Genomic DNA, 23,769 nt, shown 5'->3' with positions numbered 1-23,769 from the left:
ATATATATATATAATATGGGACAACAAACCAGAAGCAGAGGTTAGATTTGGGAAGACTCGGTAAAGAAGAACGTAATGACATTAGCTGTCCATGTGTATGAATAAAACTTACAGAGAGGTGCCTGTGGGCCTGCAGGGTCACCCTGAGCTCCTGCATGACCTTGGAAGAGTGTCATGGCGAAGAGGACTTTGGGGATGGTCAAAACAATCCTGAGGAACAGGGAGCTCTAGAAGGGAGAACTTGCACCGTGGCAAAGTGTGCTGAAGCAGGCCCTGCAGGACACCCATGGATACCCGGTTTCCACCCAACAGAAGGTGCTGAGCAGGGAACAGTGGCCCAGAGCAGGCTGCAAGGCACTGAGCTTAGAGTCATTGATGCTACAGTCAGATAAGTTGAGGGTGGGTCAGGGCGGCCAAGACCCTCTCTAGCAGACTTGGGAGGAATCCATGACTTAAGCGTGCCATGAAGATACCACTCAGCCCCAGGGACCTGAGGTGGCTGGTGCAGGGACACACGCACAGACTTGACATGTTAGCGTCCAAAGGCACGCAGTTCATGATGGCGAGGGACTCCAAGGTGGTTGGCACGCATCTGAGCAGCTCGTAGAGTTGTTCATTGAGGAAGAAGACATATTCCACAACGAGGCAGTGGAGCTGATGCAGACTGAGGAGGTGGGCCAGTTTTGCGAGTATCTTCTCCAGTGGATCCAGGCTTATTCAGGAAAGAGGGAGTGTGCTCAGGTGACCCATCTGGGACAGGTGAGGAAGAAACCAGTTGCAGGTCCCAGCTGCAGTGCACTCCCACCTCCTGCACAGAGTCCAGCTGCACTGCATTCAGGATCTCCTCCATAATGGGAAGTTCTGACAGACTTACAAATTCCAGTTTCCTACAGCACAGGGGTGGCAGGGCCTTTCCTGCTTGACCCTTTTGTGGGGCGAGGTCAAATGCGCAGGCATTCCCTGCTGCTGGAGACAATGGACTACTTCTCCCTGAAGTTTGGGACCATTAGCTTGGTTCCTGTAGGTGGGGTTTACACCCTACTGATAATGGTTCCTATGGAGACCCAGGAACAGGTCAAAGTTAAGCTGCAATCCTAAATCTAGGATCCGCCCATCTTGTCACATATATACTGCCAATCCCTCCTCCTCCTATTGTGTGTGTGTCCCTAGACCACCCCCCTCTTTACTGTATAACCTATAGTGCTACCCCTTCCTGTGAAGTGTGTATTCACCTGTAATTAGGAGGCTGGCATGTCCCCAGAGGATAAAAGCTTGGGAAGCATTAAAGTCTCTCTCTCTTCCTGGTCACTCCCCTCTCTTCCCCCTCTCCTTTCCCGTCCTCTCAACCTCTCCCGTCCTCTCAACCTTGTTCCCTTTCCAGTCCTCCTTCCCCTGCCCTCTCTCTCCACGTGGACCAAGTGGGGCTGAGGTGAGCAATGCTACTATGAAGTGTGTCTGACTCCATTTATTTCTATATATCTCTTATCTCTCATGCTCTCTATGACTTCACTATAATCTTAACTTATTATCGCTGTACAATTGCACCTACCGAACCCGTAATGATTGTGCTAGGAGCTGGTTTCTTCTGGCACCCTTTCATTGAGGCAGGTGAGCAATTCGTCTGTAATCGTATCAGGAAAGCACAGGTCTGTGAGCAATGCCTTGGAGGCTGAGGGCTGAGGCCCCTCTCCTGCTCTGGAATTCTTCCCTTTGTGAATCACAGTCCTGGGCTGGGTGGTCACTGGATCCTCTGATGAGGGCACAGAGGTAATCGATTGGGTTCCAGACCACACTTTCCAAAAGTTGGTGTCAGTGTTCAGCCTTAAGTCCAGTACTTTCAGTTTGCTTTTCCTGGGTGGAACCTTGTGGGCTAGCAGGATATCAAAACCATCCAGGCTGCCTTTAAGATGTCCTGGTGAGAATGCCCAGACTCTAGGAGAGCCCCTAGCGGGAGCCAGATAAAAAACCAATACACCACCATGGCCTTCACTGCATCTTCGTGTCCACCGACCACAGTTACCATGAACAGTGGTGGGAAGAGTACCGTGGGCAGCCACTCCAGAGCAGCCATGGCTGAGGCCTCATCCTGCAACACACTCTGGATGGCCAGGTCCAAGAGCCTGGGTGGGTTCCTGTTGCTCACACTGACCAATCTGCTGCAAAGGGAGTCCTGACAGTGGTAAAGACTGGCAAGGTTCCTGTGGGACTTAGATTTCACACTAAATTTTTCTCCTAACTCGTTGGTCCAGAGGCTGTGGGATCCAGCAGGGGCTGGTCCGATGGTGGGCAGTGACCTATAGCTTGGGTCCAGAAACTGGCTCCAGGAACCGGGGAGGGATTGTGGGCCCACAGAGGTCATTTTATCTAGTTCAGCTCTCTTGGGGGAAGTCTCATACTTCTTTCAACAGACATAATAACATGATTTGGAGAATTAGAAAATTCTTCCAGCCACTACTCCTCTGGTGACTCCTCTCACTTGCCCCCAAACACCTGATTTATTTAATTTTTCTTTATTACTTTATCTAATATATTATTTGCAAATAAAACCGACTAGATCCTTGTCTTCTGGGAAGTTAGAGTCACCAGACAAGTTAGATTGAGTCAGAAATGTTTTAGATGTTCAGAAAATGGAATGTGTATGCAGCTAATTAAAATTTAAAGTATTGTATGAGATTTATTCATGCAACAGCCTGTGTTAAGCCACTTGTCTATGGGGCATTGTATACCTGTCACAGTCTCTGTTCTCAGAGGGTCATAGGGAGACAGGTGTTAATCAGAGACTCATACAGAAGTGACTCCTATCACAGATAGTGTGTCAGATTCGATGTTGGAAAGCTTTTTAAAAAAGCCCCAGTGATCTGGCTAGACCAGAAGATGTACATTGGTACAGATGGCAACTTGAAACACAGGGAATCCAGGATAGATGACTCCTTCAGGACCAGCGGTGAGAGAGGCGAGGCCTGGAGGGTGAAGGGAATGCGGGGTAGAAGGGGAGAACCACTTACAAGAATCTAAGTATAGACTCCTCCCTGGGGAATGGACAGCAGAGAAGAGGGCGGAGGGAGACGTCGGACAGTGTAACTTATGACAAAACTATAATAATTTATGAATTATGAACGATTCATGAGGGAGGGGGAGGGAGGGGGAAAATGAGCGAACGATATTGAGGGCTAAAGTAGAGGGCAAATGTTGTGAGATTGATGAGGGCAACAGGTGTACATATGTGCTTGACTCAATGGATGTATATATGGACTGTGATAAGAATTATCCGAACCCTCAATAAAATAATTTAAAAAAAAAAGAATAATGAGGGTAACAAATGTACAAATGTGAGTTATACAATTGATGTATGTATGGATTGTGATGAGTTGTATGAGCCCCCAATAAAATGACTTAAAAAAAAAAAAAAAGCCCTAGTGATGCTAGGAGTCTTAAGTGTGTGGCCCAGGGAAGTTATTTCTCCCTCATGGGCCTCTTTTCCTTCTGTAGCATGTCCATGGCTGCAGACACAGAGGGCCTCTTCCTTCCTGTCAGCTCTTCCTGTCTTTGAGCTGAGAAACTGCCTTTGTCAGAACAGTGAATCTGAGACCGAGCAGAAAGTACAACTCTTGTGTGAACTGATTATCAAGTACTAATGCTAAGTGGCTCATTTCTTATCTCAAACAAAGAGTTCAGGTTCAAAATGTCTATATTGACTGCCTTGGTGTACAGCAGAAAGCACAGTTACTTTGTCACGGCAATACATGGCATTGTACACCATGTGTACAAGATAATCTTCAGGGCCCTCTGTAATCTTTAGGTTATTCTGAGATTGGATAGATTAGACCCTCTTTATTTCATGATCTGAAATCATCACCCCGCCCCCACTCCTTAACACCAGAGTTGATGTGTAAAATAGAAAGTATAATCTAAAGCTTCTCGGAAACTCATAGATTCAGAAAGGAAGCAGCATTTGTTGCCCTATCTGTCTACTATGTGCCAGCCATTGCTAAGGCACTGACACAAATAAGAAATAGGTTTTGCCATCAAGGAATCTATGGTAGAAAACAAAAGATAAGCAGATCTGTGGAAGAGCCTATTATAGGTGCTATGATAGAAATATGAGGGTAAACCAAAAAGTATTGCTACTGGGGTTTCAGCTCATCCACCCAAATGTGTACTCCAAACAAATGAATTTAGACCTGTCTCTGTGTTCAGTGGGTAGCTGCAGATACGTTCTCTCAGGAGTGACTGTCTGGGCCTCCTCAGACCCACTACCTTGCAGTCCATTCTGACTTATAACAAACCCTACCTAGGGTATCTGAAGTTTATAAATCTTTATGGGAGCAGACAGCCTCACCTCTTTCCTGAGGAGTGACTGGTGGGTTTGAGTCACAGACCTTGTGGTTCGCGGCACAGCACTTTCTGCCAGCTCTTAGCCTCATTAAGTGCCTTACTAATTCAGTCAAAACAGAGTCATCGGAGGGAATCAGCAGGCCAGTTAAAGGTAAGGGCTGTCTGCGTTGAAGGTTGTGTTCACGGGGTAGGTTTTTATTCCAAAGAGGTCATCTTGATTGATTTTGTTATTTGGAAGGACAGCAGGCAATCATAGGGATCTACTGTGAAGACGTCTTAAGAAAGTAGGAAACTGAATTGGTGAGAAAGCGTCCCTTCATGACCGCGTACCTGCCCTTTCTTTAGGAGTAGCAAGGGCTGTCTGCAAGACTTTTGTTGAGAAACCCTTCCCAGCCCCTTCAGACTTTCTATTCTCCAAACTCAAGAGCCCCAGTTTGAGTCCCCTGTGGATGCCCCCAACTGCCGTTTTGACGTGTAGCTCAAAGAGCACAGAAGGCTCAGGGGAGAGTCAGAGAGCTGGAAACACCATTTCCAGAAGTGGATAGGCCGAGGTGGAAGCTACGGTGAGGAACAATTATGTCACACTTTGGACATTGTGTTAGTCTGGGTAGACTAGAGAAACAAATCCATGGACACACCTATGTTTATAAGGGAGAGGTTTATATACAAGAGGAATTGAACATTGAAAAAACATCCCAACCCAGTCCAGTCCAAGGCCATAAGTCTGATATTAGCCCATATGTCTTGATACCAATCTATAAAGTCCTCTTCAGACTCACGAAACACATGCAATGAAGCCAAATGCAGAACCATCACAAGCCAGTGGGTATAAAGTCTTTGGGTCCAGTGGTGTTGTAAGCATCTCAGTGCTGGCAGGGGTCTCTCTGTGGCTTCTCCAGCTTCAGAGGTCTGGTTGCGTCCATGTAGCTTGTCTTCTGCAGTGTCTCCCAGGGAGTGACAGAGCGAGAGAGGTGTCTTCCATCTCTAAGGAGGAAGTCCCAGATTTCCCAGAATTGTCAGGAGAAGGCCATGCCCACAGAAGTCTCATTGACTATCTTCAGATTGACAGCCTAGACTCCACCCCTACACTCTTAATCCTTGAATTGACACTAGATTAGGTGACTACCACAGACATTTTTGTTTTATAAAGGTTTCTATCATTTTTGGTAGCAATACTTTTTGACTTACACTTGTCTAAGATTGGGATACAAATACAGGAGTCATTTAGCCTGATGGGTGGAAGGAAAAGTCAAGGGCATCATGGGATCAGGAAAAGAACATTAGATCGAGTGCCGGTAGACCTGGCGTTCTAGAATCTCAGCGCTCCATATGACCTTCTCTGAGCTAGACTGTCTCGTTTACATAGAGGACATATCATACATCCTTCCCATGCCTAGGGGTGCCAGGAGTCACTGCCGGTAAGCAGTCAGCCTGCTAACTTCAAGGTCAGCAGTTCAGACTCCTTGCTCCATAGGAGAATGCCAAGGCTGTCTGCTCCCATAAAGATGTAGATAACCTTCCTTGGAAACCCCGTGTATGAGTCAGAATTGACTCAGAGGTGTGGGTCCCTCTGTTGGTGTGAGAGTGTGCATGTTTGTTTGCAATTAGGTCTCAGAGTGAACTCACTCAAGAGACCAGCAGCCTTCCTAAGGCACTGTACCGACTTGGTAGCCCATCATGCTCTGGCAGATCAGGTGCCTGTATGCACTGTTGGGGGCTGAGAGGTGGCAAGCCACTTACGGCCCCTGACACACAAACACATCCTCACCACAGCTCTGGCCACAGGTGTGAGCAGTGTCTCCCTGCCCACCTGAACCCTGGGGATTGGCAGCAGCCGCAGAAGTGTGTCGTGGCACTAACATTTTCCACCTTCCTCCCTTGAACCAGATTTTATAATGTGGGCAACCTGCTGCAACTGGCTCTGCCTGGATGGACAGCCTGAAGAGGTGCCAGCACCGCAGGGAGCCAGGGCACAGGCCTATTCCAACCCTGGATACAGCTCCTTCCCTTCCCCGACTGGCTCTGAACCCAGCTGCAGGGGCTGTGGAGCCCACTTTGCCAACACAGCCCGGAAGGTGAGTGTTAGATTCCCACCTGCTCTGCTGCTCCCACCTCAGGGCCTCAGATCAGCCACTGACTGCTCCATGAATGCCTGCTGGGAACCCAGACTTGAACCACCCCACAGAACTATTACAGAAAATGGAAAACTAGCTAAAGCTAAGCCTCTTAGTATCATTTAGCGGTCCTAAAGGCCAGACTTACCATACCAGCCCTGTGTGTGTGACTTAAGCTCTCTGAGATGGTCTCCTTATCTATAAAACAGAATAGTACCCACCTCACAGTGTTATTGTGAGAGTAAAAGAAGCTAAGCTATGAAGAAGGGTGCCCAGCGTGATGCCAGGCATGCCATGTCAATGGCCTTCATTAGCTACCATTAAAGAGCTAATAGCAAATTACCATGTTTTTTATCTAAGGCAATGTGAAGGGCATCGGGACCATAGCAAGACAAAGATTAGAGCTTATTTACTTTAAACTGTAGCTGATCTCATTTGAATTGCTGGGTAGCCAGCTTCCTAGATTAGCCATTAGGAAATAACATTATAGACTGAGTAATGTGGTGTGGGCGTGGGCCAGCTCCCACCAGTGCCTGACAGCTTGTGCTCAATGGTCACACAAGATGGGCAGAGGGTGAGCTCTGCCGTGGATAAGTCCCGAGTGGGTGAGTAGATGGTGGGGATGGGACATCTGAGAGGACACCTCTCTTAAGCATCCACTATATGCTAGGGACTCTTCTGGGCAATTAGTTTCTGTCAATCTTCACAATAACCCTATATGGTAGCTTGCAGAATCTCCAAACTCACATTTTACATTTGCGAAATGAAGGCTGAGAGTTTAATATTAGAGAAGAAATTATTCGCCTTGAGTTCCCGACTAATGGTATCCCCCCCTCACAGTCATGGAGCCGATTGATTCCCTGTTATCGCCACCCAATAGCAGGTTTCTGAGGCTAAATCGTAGGGGAGCAGACAATTTCGTCTGTTTCCGGAGGCTCCACCAGGGCAGACTCACTGTCATCGAGTTGATTCTGACTCAGAGTGACCTTACAGGACACAGTAGAACTCTGCCTGTGGGTTCGGAGACTTAACTCTTTATAGGAATAGAACACCCGGTCTTTCTCCCCCAGAGCGGCTGGTGGTTTCGAACTCTGCTGGCCTTGCAATGAGCAGCCCAGTGCATAGCCACTATGCCACCAGGGCTCCATAGAGGCAATGGAACACTCTTTATGCCTTGTAGTATCCCCAAGCTCATCTAGTTATTCAGTGGCAGAGCTGGGTTTCAAACCCAGGTCTTTGCCTCCCAAGTCCCTGTCCCCCCCCAGCAGAAAGTCTGCATCTTGACATGTAGTTCAGCATGTGCCCTTTAAAGGGATTGGTATGTTGCCGGGTGCTGTGGTGCGGTGAAGGTGGCAGGCAGCCCAGCTTTGTTGTGATTTGCTTGACTGCCCCAGTCACTGTGAGAACTCGGCCAGAGAGTGCTTTTCAGGAGAGCAGAGAGCTACAGCAGGGGTGAGCAGAAATGCCTCTTATTAGGTCTGAAGGTTGATTGAGGCTGAATTGGAGGGAAGAAGAACTCAATATCATGTGGCCTTGGCCTTCATTGATGGAGGAGGGTGGAGTCTGAGGTGCAAGGGAAGTGAGGTTACCAGGCACTTATATGGCAGGCACTGTGTTTGGCCCTTGGCTGAATTTTCTCCTTGAATCTTTGGAACAATCTGTGGAGTGGACTGTTACTTCAATATGTTAGTTTGGGTTGCCTAGAGAAACAAATCCAGAGCCACTCATGTGTAAGAGAGAGCTTTATATCAAAGAGCAAATTGTATATAGAGAAAACATCCCAGCCCAGTCCAGATCAAGTCCATAAGTCCATATTAACCCATATGTCCAATACCGATACTAGTCCATAAATTTCTCTTTAGACTCACACAGCACATGCATTGATGACAAATGCAGGAAGATCACAGGCCAGTGGGTAGAAAGTCTTGTGGAACCAATGGCAGTGGATGGCATGGGTCTAAGTGTTGGCATGGGTCTCCACATGGCTTCAGGGTTCTGGCTGTCATCATGTGGCTCCATGTGGCTTTTCAACCGAAATGTGTAGCAGAGAGAGAGTGTGGCCCACCTCCAGAGAGAAAGCGGAAGTTTCAGAATCTTCATTAGAAGGCCACACCCACAGACTCCATCTTTTATCAAAGTTAACATAACTCCTTTTATCAGGTTGACATAAAATTGTGTAATTAGCAGACTTACTCCCATTTTACAGAGCAAGATGTTGGTGTCTCCCTCTAGCGCCAGTCAGCTCAGGCACTCCTCATAGGCACCTAGAGTCAGTCGGGCAGCCCGAGACCCTGCTGTTGTCACTGTTTTATACTGTGAGGAAAGCTGGGAACAACTGCTGGGAGAAGTGGCAAAGTAATTGTCAAGAAAAGATTTGGAAAGGCCCTTGTGTAAATGAGGCAGCTTAGTTTTTTTGAACCTAGGTTGTTAAACACCAGTTACACATACTCTGGAGTGGAGATGAGGAGAGAAGAGAGTGATCGATGGTGGTGATCTGGGCTTGGGGACCGGCATGCTAAGCATGAGGAAATTCGGGGGAGCTGCAAGTGTTCGTGATATTTCTTGGCCAGCAGAGAGATTGTGCACGCATGAGGAAGTCATCCCCAAAGAAAGAAGTGGGGATGGGCAGGGAGGGGTTTTGTGTTTCTTTACACAGCTATGACAGCCTGTGTAAACGCAATGCTGATTGTCTGTCCATCCGGTTGGCACCTAGGAAGAAGGATTAAGTCAGTTTCATTCACAACTTTGTCCCTGGTGCATACAACAGTGCCTGAAACATAGTAAGTAGGCAATACGTTTCTTCAAAAGAAGTGAATGACTAGACACATGAAGTTGAGGGCACTTTGAAAAGGAGGAAGTAGGCCCCCAAAGTCTAATTTCATTACTTTAAGGCTGACAATTCAGTGCTGCATATAAATGTCAAGGGCCCAATTCCATACCAGCAGCCTGCTAGCAACTTCTCTCGATGGGGCTGTAGAGGCTACATAGACACAGACCATAGAGTTACAGTCTCAGAAACCACAGGGGTTAGTTAGTTCTCCCCTGTCCTACAAGGGTGCCACGAGTCAGAGTCAACTTGATGGCGAGGCATAAGATCAGGATTCTAACTGGGTCGAGGATGGCTTAGTTGATTTTGTAAAGCATTGGCTATAGATCCCAGCTTGGGACAAGTGTAAAGTGTACTTGAGAACTGTCAGTGGCCTGGTTGGCCAGAGTGCAGGCTACTTGGGAAGCGAGGGAAGAAGGAAAGATAGGACCAGGTAGCAAAGAGCCTTGGCTGCCATAGTAAGCGGTCTGGAGCCAGCAAACAATCAGATGGAAGGACAGGCCTGTTCCTGTTTCCGTAGCTCACCCGGCTTCATTAGGGTGGTTGGATAGAGTGTGTGGGCTACCAGTTAGCAGGCTCTTACATGCTTGGTGAGAAATTCTCAGAGACTTTCCCAGCTGGTGGTGAAGGGGCTGATGGATGTAGCTCCCACCTAGTGAGCAAGTCTTGTGTGCGGGGCCATGGGAAACAGTAGTTAACACCCCTCCTTATAGATGAAAAAATGTCTGAGACCCATGGCCACTGAGCTGGTAAGTAGCAGAGCAGAATTTGTTCCTGTCCCATTTGGTTCGTAGCTTGCACCTTTTCCAAAATAGCCCATTTCCTCCCAAAGGAAGATGGGTTACGTTTCAGAGGAGAAGGTCGAGTGGGAGCTGACAGGCCAGTAGGCCTGTGTGCGTAGGAGCATGGTGCTGATGGAAGGGGGGAGCAAGAGTGAGTGCATCTCAAATGTGTCAGGCATTGGCTGAAACAGGCAGCAGAGAGGAACCCCTGCCCCACTCCCGCCTATCAGGGAGCTCACAGTCAGGCAGGAAGACGGGGGAATACAGAACTACACAATGAGACCCTCCAAAACAGCTACAGCAGCACACGGAGCCACAATTTGGGCAGTTAAAAGACCGTTATTGGCACAATGTTTTCTTGCCAAAGAAGTATGAGTTTTGTGAATATTAAGGATGTATTCTCCTGTGTGGAAATTTTTCATTTGTAATTTCATGCTTAAGTGGAACAATGTTCTTATCTTAAGGGTTTGGCATTTAACAGCCAGAGGCATTTAAAATGTCTTTTCTTGAAGTGGCTGAATTGAAATGATTACATGAAGCAGACTGCGCTCTCTCTCTCTCTCTCTCTCTCTCACACACACACACACACACACACACACAGTTTGGGGCCAGTATTTTGCATATACTTGTTGGGTACAAAGCACAGAGGACTTTATAGAGAAACAGAAATAGGAGCCATCTCCTGCCCCGCTCGCTAGAGTCCCCAGTCTTGCGGGGAGAGGGCAGCCTGTGGTTTTGCCCCAAGTCCAAGGGTCCTCCTCTGTGTGCATGGTGGCTGTGGAGGGTTTGTAGCCCAGTGTGAGAGGAGGAGCTTGTGCTTGGAAAAGCAGAGGAGAGAGATCTCAGTGGACAGAGGGGGTGGGCTGTAGGTACTGGCGAGAGTGCAAAGATGAAGGAAGGGGAAGGGGGAGTAAAGATGATACATGATATTGCTTGAGTGCCCACCTTGTGCTATGGTCTTAACATACTATCCCAGGTACTACCTGCAGTAGTCCTTTGAGGTGGCCTAACCTGTCTGATGAACCAGTCCCCTTAGTCAGAAACTGGTCAGCCAGGACACACCTCTAATTCTCCCTCCCTGTGGGCTGGCCTGTGAGAAGCGGCCTAGGGACCTGGGTTGGGTGGATCAGGAAAGGGCAGGCTGGTAGGTAAGGAGGCAGGACAAGCAAAGTAACTTCTCGGCATGTCTGGTGGGCAGGCGGCGGGGCCCAGGTAGCTGCTGGAGCTGCCAGCTTGAGCATACTCCTGACATTTCTGCCGGCACATGCTGCCACAAATTCATTGTTCATCCTGTCTTGTTATGTGGTTGGTTTGAACCACTTGTGAACATTTATATGGATGTGTTTTTCCTTGCTCATTCTGCCCACATTGGTCCTTTTGTTCTAGAATTGCAAACTAGTGTGACCTGAGATTTGTTTGTTTGGACCTGGCTGGTGAGCACTCGGGCTTCATGACTGTGTCTAGCCTGTCCGTTCAAACTGCACTGACCTGAGTATCCTCCAGGCTTTATGGCACCGAGGCACCTTCATGTCCCTGCCATCCACACTGGACGCTCTCCGTTTCCTGGCAGAGCAGCCCTCGATAGGACTGAAGCACCCCAGACATTTATTTTCTACCTGAGTGGCCACTGGTCCTAGATCCTTAGGCTGGGAGTGCCGGCACACGCCCTTCGCTGTTACCTGTCTTCAGCTCTGGAGGCTTGGTGTGTGTGCATCACTGAGCCTTCCACAGCTGAATCGGCAAAAGCTCTGCTCCTCTCCCTTGGTGACACACGAATGACACTTGAACAAAAACTACATGCAGTAACTCTTAAGGACGCAGCACATATTTCACCCCACACAAGGCTGTCTTCCCATCTGGACTGTGAGAATTTGCCTCTCTGAACAGCATTTCGGCTTTCCAGATCTAGGAAAGGGGAAACAGCAGACCCATTGGGTTATTCTTCAGTCACCAGAGGTGAAAAGCTTTACATTTATGTAGAGGACTAGTGCCTGTGTCCCAGGATGATCTCAGGCACCCAGGGACTCCTCTCATGAGTGTGTGATCCACTTGGACGGGGACAGAGCTTAGGCAGGTGGCCCCAGGCTTCCTGTGGCTGGACAAGCCTGGGTGCACAATGGCTGCAGTGGTGTGACTAGCTGCTGCCAGGCGGTGCCAGCTTGCGTGTCAGATGCGTTATTCAGCCACCCCGAGGCACTCTGTGTTTCCATAAACGAGAGCACTCTGATGTCCCGAGGGCCCTCACTGGCTGTCTAAATATTTGTCTTGGTTATGGTCTTACGCACCACTGAATTCTCCGCGCCTTAAGGGGGCCTCCTGTGGTGGGGCAGCCTGGGCACCAGTCTCCGCTGCTGCGGCTCTGGATGGGGCTTTTCGAGATGGAAAGCCAGACTGTGACTCAGCACTGCTGGAGGCTGAGGGAGACTGGGCGGCGGTGCAGCTGGTGGGAGGAGTCTGATTATAGGCATTAGGCTCAGCCTTCGGTTGGGTCCCAGCCTCCACTGCTTACAAAGTCTCTAAGCCTCGGTGGCTTTGTGAAACAGGCACTGCAGAACTCCTGTGCCGGCTTGCCGGGAGAATCCAGGGACCAGCCAGGTGTGCCTTTACAAAGTCAGTTCCCATCCGTCCCCTGCGCGGTGGCCCCATCTGGTTCAGAGTGGCCTCATGTGCTTCCTAGGGCTGAGGTTGTGGTGGCTGCCCCTGTTTTGCTGTAGGATCGCCAGGCCTGTCTTTCGAGAAATCTCTGGGTGGATTTGAACGTCCAGCTTTTTGTGATGGCCAAGTGCTTACTTGTCGGCCTCCGGGACACCCTGTTGCTGAGCTCACCGCACGCGTGGCAGTGCTGTGTGTGCTCAGTGCAACTATGCTGTGCTCCAGGGACTCTCCAGCCGCTGATCATTTTCAATGAACAGGCCGACAGACCACTGGCTTTTCTCTGAGTTAAATTTAACTAGTAATGGTGGTGGTGGTGGTGGTGGTGGTGGTGGTGGTAACAACAGCTACCATCAAGCAGAAAGAATTATAGTTTGGGATCAGAAAGCAGAATTGCAATCCTGATTCTCATCATTCGCTACTATGTCTTGGCAAAGACTTTGAAAGCAGTTGCATTTAGTTACAGACACATTCAGATGTCAGACAGGCTAAATGGGTTCTTTCTTAGGAGATGGGTTTGCGATCTCCATTAACATATGAGGAAACGGAGGGTCAGAGAGGCTAAGTTACATGCCTGAGGTGATTCTGAAAGGAGGGGCGACTCATTCTAAACCTAGTAGATTTAAGTAATCGCATGCTTTGTCATCAGACAGGAAGACTCGCATGCACTCCTACGTGTATGTGGATACACAGATGTATGTGTACAGGTGACATGCCACCTCTGAGTGGTTTTAACCTACAGTCTGAAAAGTTGCTTGTCACCTTAGTGGTGGAAGAGGCTGTTCTAGGAGAGGCAGCCCCAAAGCTCTATCCCACTCCCGTCTCCTCCTCTCCACCTGACGTGCCCCTCTTCTTGCCCCAAGCAGCAGACCTGCTTGGACTGTAAGAAGCATTTCTGTACAAGCTGTTCGAGCCAAGAGGGGACCGGGCCCCACCTGTGCCTGCTCTGTCAGCGGTTCCGAGCCACGGCCTTTCAGCGGGAAGAGCTCATGAAGATGAAGGTGAAGGACCTGCGGGACTACCTCAGCCTCCATGACGTCTCCACCGAGATGTGCCGGGAGAAGGAGGAGCTGGTGTTCTTGGTGCTTGGCCAGCAGCCGGTCATCTCCCAGGAGGGCAGGACTCGGGCTCCCACCTTGTCGCCGGACCTCCCAGAGCAGCAGGCCTTCCTGACGCAGCCTCACACCAGCACAGCGCCTCCTACCTCACCCGCCCCCTCTGCTTCCGCAGCCCCGGCTCAGGAAAGCCAGCAGGTAGGGGCCATGTACAGCCAGCCAGTCTGTGTCCCTCAGCTCCTGCCCCTCTCCCTGGGTGTGGGCACGAGCTGAAGGGTCTCTGGGCCTTGATGCCTGCCAACGTGAGAAGTGGTGTTTTTTGGACAGCACGATCATATCTGGGCGTTCTGCAGAGGTGAGATGCATGGTGGGCAGGCTAGTCTATTGGAAGCTGCTTTGCCATTACACCAGTGGGCCCGGCCGTGGTAAGCTGCGATTGCATTAACAGCATTTTGAAGCAGGCGTGGCGACTACAGAAGCCTGCAACAGGTCAGTGCCCTGAAAAAGCCCCCTTCTGAGAGGGGCGATGGTTGTACAAACCAGCTGTTCGGTTGCAGTGAGGCCAGTGGCCTTTTGGGAAGGAGTAGAGATTGTGTGGCTGTGCGCCAGCCCTTTACAGCTGGCTCTCATGTGTATGCCTTGGGCAGTCGTGAGGCATCCAGGATCTAGAATTGGTTTCCGGGGTCACCCCCGAGGGCTGGCTCTCCAAGGTGGGACTGTTCCCACACGTGACCTGAGTGGCTGCTACCTCTTGCTCAGGATCTGCCTCGTCCGTCTGCCTGGATGGATGGAGCCTGCTGCAGCTCTCTCATGCAGCGGTGGCATGATGCAGAAGCTGGGTGCTCTCAATTCACCCCTGTGTTGTGGAGCTTGTTTCCGCCATCACTGAGAGTTTCGCTGCCTGCTGGGCAGGCTTTCTCTCTCCCCAAGACCACCTTCCTTGCCGTGGTTCCTGGAGCCAGGAGAGGAACTTAAGGAGGAAATGTTTTTGTGTTTTCCTCTAACAAAGCATCAAGTGGGGTTTTCAGTGGAGGCCATTATCCAGAAAGTTCCAGAGTGCACACACAGGCCATGCCAGAGAGCAGATCTTAGCCAGGACTCTCCCCTGGAGGTTCGCTGAGACCTTTTGAGAGGCCAGCTCACACGCTGTGCTCTGGTGACATCTGCATTTTTCACGCAGGAAAAGCAGGCATGAGGAAGCTAAGTGACTGGTGAGGCCACCAGTCCACAGCAAGCTGCACTAGAATGGAGGTCTCCTGGCCCTGCTCCTCTCTGTTCTCTACTGCCCAAGAGAGTTTGTTGGGAGAAAGTGTCGAGGAGCAATGCTGGGGCCAGATTCAGCCAGTGGGCAAACTGGAAAGATGAGAGCATGCTTTGCCAGCAGGGGACCAGTGTCTTTTTCTAGAGGGAAGAAAGGACATGCACAAGCTGTTTAGGAACAGGTTAGGCCTTTCAGAACTCCAAGGTGACATCATTCAAAAGGCCCAGTGGGTGCCACATCCAAGTGCAATGAGAGCAAGCTAGAGGTGTTTGTCCAGGCTTGTTTGAGACACGTCCCACATGTATGCTTTCTGAACATGTGAATTCTCATCAGCACATGCCATTATTTACTTATTTCTGGGTTCGACTCCCACTGTAACTGTTAACCTCCTCTTACCCACTCTGGTCACTGATTCCAGAAGGTGGGGGGTGGTGTGGGGAGTGTCAGCGCCCGCTCTTACCCACTCTGGTCACTGATTCCAGAAGGTGGGGGGTGGGGCCAGTGGGTGACCTTGGCCATCCCTTGCCCGGTATGCTCTGTGGTCTGGTAGAAAAGGCCCACTATCGCAGACACCTCCTTGTCCTTTTGCCGGGAGAAGGCAGCAATGGCTGGAAAGGGCAAGGAGTTTGTGGCTCAGATGTGATGGGGTTGGGGGTGCTCACACTTCTGATTCCTCTGTCAACCCTCCCAAAACAGTGGTTCTCAACCTTTCTAATGCCGTGACCCTTTAATATAACTCCTCCTGTTGTGGTGACCCCCAACCATTAAATTATTTTTGTTGCTACTTCATAACTGTAATTTTGCTACTGTTGTGAATCGGGCCACCCCTGTGAAAGGGTAATTTGACCCTTAAAGGGGTCACAACCTACAGGTTAAGAACCGCTCTCTTAAAAGAACCCCCAGGAAGACCTTTTGGAGAAGTTAGAATTCTATGCAGAGTTCGTGTTGTCTCACCAAGTTAGGCAAATTGACTCTTGGCTGTATTCAAATCACTTGGTGGCCAGACAGCACTTTGTAAGCACGGCCTATCTGCTGGTAGAGCATGAGAGCAGTGACAGGCCTGGAAAAAGGGACCAGAGGGCGAGGGTCTGGAAGCACTGGCCAGGAGATGCAGTGGAGGCAGCTGGGAGATTGAGTATGGAGGGGTAGGTAGTGTGGAACAACATTGTAGCCATTGCTCAGAGAGGCAGAACCAGGGCGGGTGGTGGAAATTAGAGGGAGGACAGTTTGGGGTCAGAGTCAACAAGAAAAGCAATGGTTATCAGTGGTTCTACGTGGACTGGAGCTTGTTTCATCGGGAGCCCTCAAGCTGAGACTAGATCGACAGGGTGGCAGCTGGTCACTTTTGTTCTAGAGGGCAGCTTGTGTCCACTCTGCTGGCTGTTCCCCAGAGCCGGTTCTGCAGAGCATGTTTCTGCGGTGCTCTCTTGGAGGCGCTGGGCCTACAGCTGGGCTGCGGGTGAGTTAGGCCCGCCCCAGGCCTTGAAGACTCCCAGTCTGTGCACCTGACGGTGCCTTTCTCTCCACAGGCCAATGGCCAAGTGCCTCAGGACCAAGAGGATCCCGTGTGCCGGGAGAACAGGGCCAGAGCATCGGCCGAGGAGGAGACCCAGGTGGGACCTTGGCGAGGCGCAGCGCTCTGCCTCCCGGTTCTTGGTGTGTGGGAAGGAGGCTGCTGGCTGGCTGAGAGGAAGAGAGTGGCGGCAGCCCCTCTGAGATCCCTCCTCAGGGTGGCCCTTAGCTCACGGCTGGGCTGTGAGCGTGTTAATGGGCTCGTGGAGACCCGTGGGCCTCTGTGCTCCATCTCCTGGCTCTGAGAGCTGCCAGAGGGTGGACACCGCCGCTGTGCACACTTCCTCCTTTCCTAGCACCCAGAGCCAGCCTCAGGGCCAGGGGCCAGGGGGGACCCCGGAGAAAAGGTGAGAGGGTGCTCAGGTCACAGCCAGGTTGGGTGTGGAGAGCAGGACTTTCCAGGGGCACGAGGGGAAGGGTGTGGCTGTCCAGGACCTCCCTTACAGAGGATGGGACTCAGTTCTTCCTTCACAGAGGTCAGCGACTTGCCACGAATTAGCCTTATTAGTGGGGGACCCTGGCTTCCCCAGCAGGCCCCACCACTGCCCACTCTAACCAGTGCGCTTCGGCACTGTGGGGTGGTTGGCGTGTGGCCCAGCACTGTAGGTCCAGAAAAGATTGCTTTATTTGCCAGGCAAGCACCGGGCCGAGGGCTGTGCCTGCCCTCACTGCCCTTCTGGGGGCACTGTGGCAGGGCTCAGGGCCCTCCCCAGGGAAACTTGGGAAGGCATGCCCTGAGCCCACTGCTCTCCTCCTTACCATGGCAGTCCATCGACTCCGAGGACAGCTTCGTCCCCGGCCGCAGGGCCTCTCTGTCCGACCTGACCACTCTGGAGGACATCGAGGCGCTGACCGTGCGGCAGCTGAAAGAGATCCTGGCTCGCAACTTTGTCAACTACAAGGGCTGCTGTGAGAAGTGGGAGCTGATGGAGAGGGTGACTTGGCTGTACAAGGACCAGAGAGGGCTGCAGCACCTGGGTAAGAACGCGCAGGGGCTTGTTGCCACTCTGAGCATGACGCCACTGATCTGGCTCAGTTCCCACCCCCGTGTCCGAGGAGGGAGTCGGTCACCTGGCACTCCAAAGCCATCTAAGACTGGCTGCTATTTGTGGTTTGAGTGTCCGGGCCACCTACTCGCTCAGAGCAGCCTAGAAATCATTATTATTAGATGCCCCATTAGTGGGGAGCCTCCCTGGCTTCACAGCCCCTAGCCATCCCTAACCTGCCTCCTGCCCCCCATGGTCACTCCCACTTCTAATCACTCAGTGGGGAGACCGGAAACTGAAGGTGAGGACAAGAAAGTGCCGAGGAGTTGGACCTGCCTGGCGCCATTTTCAGGAGATGCCCCATAAAAGTTACCTGGCTCTGTGATCAAGAGCTTTTGGGGGGAAATGCATGTGCTGTTTCTCCCTGGTTACGACCTGGCAGAAGAGAGTCTTATATTAAAGGCCGAGACAGCAAGAGAGAAAGGTGGTCAGTGTTTTGAGCTCGGCAGTTCCCAGAATCATTTCCTCACAGAACCCTCGCCTACCAGCTGGTGCAACCCTCGATCAGCTGTCCGGCTTCCGTGGGAGGCTCAGCTCATCAGCACTCGGGAAGTCTGGCTCCCTTCCCGATCACAGACCCACTGAGCCGGAGACACTGGCAGCCCTTTGAGACTGTCCCAGCAGTCGCAGGGTTGCAAGGAGCAGGGAGTCCCTGTGCCCACTGCACTCCCTGGCTGGCGGAAACAGCCCGATGGCGGCGGCACCTCTGTCTTTCCTGCGGACTGGAAGAGCACAGAGGGCGGGTGGTGTGTGCGTGCAGTAGCCTTCCTGCCAACCAGTGGAGGAGCAGAGGCAGCAGCAGGAGCTGTGTGCGGGCGAGTGGGGAGGGCCAGCGCCCGGGTGGGCTCTGGGCAGACCGGCCCCAGCAGGGAGCAGTCAGCCAGGCACTGGCCCTGTCAGAGCGCTTTCAGTGAGCAGCGTCTTTTCCTTTCCTTTACAGTGGGTGGTGCTGAGGACCAAAACGGTATGTAGCTGGGCTCGACAATGGGCCTGGGCTTTCTGAGCTGCTCTTTCCACGGCTATGAATCTTGAGTGTGTGGGAGCCACAGCGGGGAGTGTGTGTGTGATGTGGTGTAGGGGGTTGGCTAGAACCAGGGCCTTTGGAAAGTCTCTGTCCCCTTCCTCTCGAGGAAGAGCAACAGGGCCTAGGGGAGGCCTGGGGGCAAGGCTGCTGCCCACTAAGGAGCCAGCGTTGCATATTGCCTCACAGTAATGGCTGGGTGGACATGGTGGCCGGGCCAGGCAGGCAGGTTCTCCTGCTCACGGATTGACATGGACCCCATCAGCTGGTGAGCACGCATTATGTGCTCCAGGCCCTGGACAGTTAATGCCAGCTGATAAGTCTCTACTCAGGGTACCGACTGGGTTTGAATCTTGGCTCCTCTACTTACCAGCTACGGGCCATTGGGCAAGCCACCTCACGCTGCCCTCCCATGCCTGATTTACACATACAAGTAGCCGCACCAACGGTCATGGCTTGGGCGGGAACTCAATTAATTAGCTCATGAGTGCCACGCTCCTCAGACCCTGACTGGCACATAGTAAGCAATTCAGTTACATACCCCAGGTAGAGAAGCATTTATGAGCTGTTTAGGGAGCGGCTGTCAGGTGATTGGAGGGTTAGGGGTGTGACCACAGAGCATACAGCAAATGCAGTCTGTTATTGTGGAGATTGGTTGGAGTTGTTGAGTGAGGGAGCTAAGTAGTCCGCTCCAGATTGCATCCCGGGCGATAAGCATGGAGCCCGCTCTGCGGGGAGCACGGAGAAGGGCGTAGTGCTCTGCAGGGCCCCCCCACTAGGAAATCTCCGAGACAGCCAGGTTTGCCACCAGAACTGTAGATCGTTAGTTTTCTAAACCACTGGACCTTTTAAGTGTGCCCTGCCTCGGGGTCATGAGTCCCCACGTGCCCCTCACCGCCCTGGCCCCTGTGATAAGAAGAGGGTGTAGGTTGGGAGGGCATTGCCACAGTGCTGGTCGACCCTCAGGCCGCCGGGAGACTGTGTTGTCACATACCTGTAGTGTGTTACTGAGGGTTGTCTTCTTGAGGTACCTACTTGAGGAAAGTGTGTGGATTTGGGGTGACTTCTCCCATCCCCCACAACTTTAGATGACCTTCTGACTTCCGCCCTGTGTGTGTTCAGGAGGAGCCGCACCGCCCAGCCTGGAGGAGAACCTGTGTAAGATCTGCATGGACTCTCCCATTGACTGTGTTCTGCTCGAGTGTGGCCACATGGTGACCTGCACCAAGTGTGGCAAGCGCATGAGTGAGTGTCCCATCTGCCGGCAGTACGTCATCCGCGCTGTGCATGTCTTCCGGTCCTGAGGGCTTGCACCATTTCTTCAGTGCCTTACCAGGACACAGCCAGGGCGTCTGGCCCCAGGGCTGGCCAGCTGGCAGAGAGGCGTGCTCCCGGAAGAAAGCGTACAGTGTCCCTGAGACCAGGCCCAGCGAAGATGCCCAGGCACGCCAGCCTGCCACCCTCATACTTCTTGGCAGACAGGGCACTGAGAGCCCTGTAGGACTGGTACAGTGGACATGGTTATAAGTCCTTGTTTCCTTGATCTTGGGATGACTGTGGTAACTGATGAACAGAGATTTTTCCAGAACTCAGACTCTGTCATCTCCCTTCCTCTGAGAACCTAGACACCTTCTCGAGGAGCAGTTCCCCCTCTGCTCCCCGCCGCTGCCCACTGGCCCTCTGGAGGCGTAGGTCTCGGTATTCCACCCATCACACTTGGGCTGGTTTATGTACCCCTGGCTTGCTTTGCTTTAATCCAACTTTGCTAAGGTCTGTGGTTCTATTGCCTGAAATCCAGACCAAAAAGATGTTGGCTGACCAGACCAAGAGTGGTCTTCTATCTGGAGACTTGCACCAGTAAACATGATCACTGGTGAGACATGAAACACAAGTGCTATTGAAATTTTTCCAAGTTGTTAAGACTTCAGGGGCCTGGTGGTGCAGTACAGAGCCGCCAGCTGCTTCAAGAGAGACAGACAGGGCATGGCAGTCTGCTTCTGTGACTTACAGCCTGGGGAACCCACAGAGGCAGCTCCACTCTGTCTTCTGAAGGGTGACTGAGCTGGATTCTACTTGATGGCAATGTTTATTTTTGGTTTGCTTTTTAAAAAAAAACTGGTGAGAAATGAAGCACAGAAGCTGTTGAGAAGTCAGCCTTGCTTAGGGTTGCGTACATGCGACTGGTTGCTGCTGCCTCCTGGGAACAACGAAGCTGCTAGGGTATTCCTGCGGTTTGAGGGTGCTGCTGTGCGCCTTCCAGCTGTGTTCTTCCTCTCTTACAGCCCAACCCACCCCCCTTCTGACCTGCTGCTTCAGAGGAGGAAAGGATGGCTTACCGCTTAACTTTGACTCCTGACGTCCTTTCTCGAATCATAGCAACTCTTTCCTGGGGCCTTTCTAAGCTTGGTCTATCTGGCTTCAACGTGAAGGGATGGGGAGCGACTTACTCCACCTGCTCTTCAGGAACGTCTGACTTCACGACGTTCCTGGACAGTGCACCAAGTGCCTGAAGGTCCTGAGGGAGGCTGGGTGTGCTGGCCTCCGTTCCCTGCTTGGTGGGAAGTCTCTGCTCTGGTTTTCTTGTGTGGGGACCGGTCAGGGGAAGGCAATCTCTAATTCTTGAGGAAGACCCAGTTAATGACTAGAAGAAGTTCTGAGCCCACTAGTGGTCATGACACCACTGTTGGATCAGAGCTTAAGGGAAGTCTACTGGAGAAGCTTTGCTAAGCACAAAACGCACTGTCAAGCAGAGCTGTCCTCCCATTAGCAGTGAGTGGACCACACAGCTGTGGCCGACCCACTGTGCCTCCAAGATCCTTTCCCAGTTGAGAGCCAACCCGTTTTGGAAGGTGGAAAGCCCTACTATGGGTACCCAGTACACACATGCTTTTTTCTATCAGCCACTGATCGCCTTGCGGGGTCTAGAGTACTTTTTATAAAGTAATTGTTACCTCGCCATCAGATGAAGTCCTGGATGATTTGGAAAAATCACCTCTTGGCTGGACAGTGAGTCTTACAGTTTACAATGCTGACCAGTTTAGCAAGACCATTCATTGAGCTACTGTGCGAACCCACTGTGAAACAGGTCTGTACATACGCACCTCGGCTGGTATTTAGCAATAACTTAGGGCAGAAGCAGACTCTGCCTGTTCCGAACTTGCTTTCTAGAATGAGGCCTTGCCCCCCTTCTGTCTCCCCCTCCTACGCCCCCAATCCTCTACTAGATGGGAACGGAGAACCAACTAACCAGCAACTAGTTAGTAGCCTTGGAAAGAATGTCATTCCTCTGGGAGAAAGAACTTGCCCTTCAACGCTGGTTACCTCGTTTGGTGAGTTCCCACTTAGGAAACAAGATTCAAGCCCACCATTCTGTTCTAAAATGTACCTTCTTTATCACATCAAATAAAAGGGGGTTCTAAGATCCCATTCCAACGAATATCTAACCTAGGTAGAAAACTTAATTTCTCTCCCTGAATCCTGTCTCTGTCCCCTCCCTCATGGATGGTTGGTCTTAATTAGCACAGAAACACCTAATTTGTGCAATTATCCCTTCCTTGGTTTTGACTGGTTGTTCTGAGACTTCAGCTGAGGCTCGCCTTCGAAGACTTGGGGTAAATGCTTGATGTGTAGTAAGTACATTAGAATAATACAGAATACATTGGATCCAAACTATTAAGCTGTACAGAATCAGTGCTCAAATGTATAAATTTATTGCAATTTTTTGGATGTGAATATGTTACTACAAGTGGCTTATAGAGATTTTCAGACTGAAAACTTGGGTGTCAAAGCAAACCCAAATATGTATTTTTTTGTTTTAACAGAACTCTGCTTTATAATTTTGTAATAAAGTTCCCATATCGATAGATGCCTCTTCGGTGGTGTGAGGGTGCCAGGTCTTGATGGTTAGGAGCGACAATCTGGAAGCCACAAGCCATATGCACAGGCAGCATGCTCTATGGATGGCACTGTTTGGGGTTTATGCTTGGGCCACATCACCCCAGGCAAGAAATGAGCTGATGGGTGTGTGTGAGAGGGGTCAAGGGTCAGCCTGAAACAGCACAACAGCTTCTTCCCAAGACACAAGGAGAGGGAGCACCAGGTGGGCTGAGGTACTGCACCGCCTTGGCAGAGCAGAGCTGCCTGTGGAGATCCAGGCAATCTGAGGGCAGCTTCTGGTGACATCGGTGGTTCAGCTGTCAGGCTGTGGCTCAGAGAAGCTTGGTCTGGCTGTGTGCAAGGGCAGGGGAGCCTCTGAGCATGCACACTAATCACTGAAAACGAACGTCAAACAATTGCATATACAGTGTAACTAACCACTGGTCAAACAGGTGTCAGAAGACTGGAAGGATGTACACAGGGAATGGAGGATGGCCGACTAAGACCAAGGCTTGTTCTTGGACAGGTCACCCATGGCGGCCTGACCACCTTTGCTGGGAGGGTGCTCCTAGCCCTGAGGCTGCCAGCAAGGAGGGCGGGGCTGGTGGGCCCTTTGGCAGGCGACCACAGGGTGAGCCTTGTTTGGCTGCCCTGTCCAGTTGCTTGGCTTGAGGCTGGCAAGGGGGGTGGACATCTATACAGGCCATTGCTCAATGGAGCAGCTTTTGTGTCCACAGAGGATGGAATAGAGTGTCTTGAGCAGGGGTCCTCAAACTTTTTAAACTGGGGGCCAACCAGTTCACTGTCCCTCAGACCCGTTGGAAGGCTGGACTATAGTTAAAAAAAAACTATGAACAAATTCCCATGCACACTGTATATATTTTGAAGTAAAAAACAAAACGGGCCAAAAACACCCAGCGGGCTGGATAAATGTTCTTGGCGGGCCACTTGTGGCCCACGGGCCCGCAGTTTAAGGACGCCTGGTATTGAGGCTCAATACTGAAGCCAGACTGAAGAGCGCCTATTCAAAACCCGAAGGTCTGGGGCTGGAGTGGGGCTTTCTCCCCACAAACAGCCCCCCACCCCCATAGATGAAGCCCAATCAGGTTCAAGTTGGCCTCTGAGCAGGAGCCTCAGCATGTTACGTTGGGTGCACCAATGGCCCCCCAGGGGAGGCAGTGGCTCTTAACCTCACCGAAGGTCCTTATATCTTGTCCCTTTCAAAGGC

General features: G+C 51.2%; 1 protein-coding gene across 1 annotated transcript in view; it reads left to right on the top strand.

The window, feature by feature from the left end:
* The window catches only part of RFFL (ring finger and FYVE like domain containing E3 ubiquitin protein ligase), a 50,005-nt gene extending 29,449 nt beyond the window's left edge, over positions 1 to 20,556 (top strand). Inside the window, exons 2-7 of the mRNA XM_004706964.2 lie at positions 6,223 to 6,410; positions 13,577 to 13,963; positions 16,556 to 16,639; positions 17,366 to 17,576; positions 18,585 to 18,608; positions 19,788 to 20,556. Of these exons, the coding sequence (XP_004707021.1) occupies positions 6,231 to 6,410; positions 13,577 to 13,963; positions 16,556 to 16,639; positions 17,366 to 17,576; positions 18,585 to 18,608; positions 19,788 to 19,969 (1,068 nt within the window). The 5' untranslated portion in view covers positions 6,223 to 6,230 and the 3' untranslated portion in view covers positions 19,970 to 20,556. The remainder of the gene's footprint in view (positions 1 to 6,222; positions 6,411 to 13,576; positions 13,964 to 16,555; positions 16,640 to 17,365; positions 17,577 to 18,584; positions 18,609 to 19,787) is intronic.
* The last annotated feature ends 3,213 nt before the right edge of the window (positions 20,557 to 23,769 follow it).

This window comes from Echinops telfairi, unplaced genomic scaffold, assembly GCF_000313985.2.
Source record: "Echinops telfairi isolate 266 unplaced genomic scaffold, ASM31398v2 ScPeMD7_7458;HRSCAF=8496, whole genome shotgun sequence".
NCBI lineage: Eukaryota > Metazoa > Chordata > Mammalia > Afrosoricida > Tenrecidae > Echinops > Echinops telfairi.
Note: the sequence above shows the minus strand (reverse complement) of the source record. Positions and strands in the feature narration are given on the sequence as shown.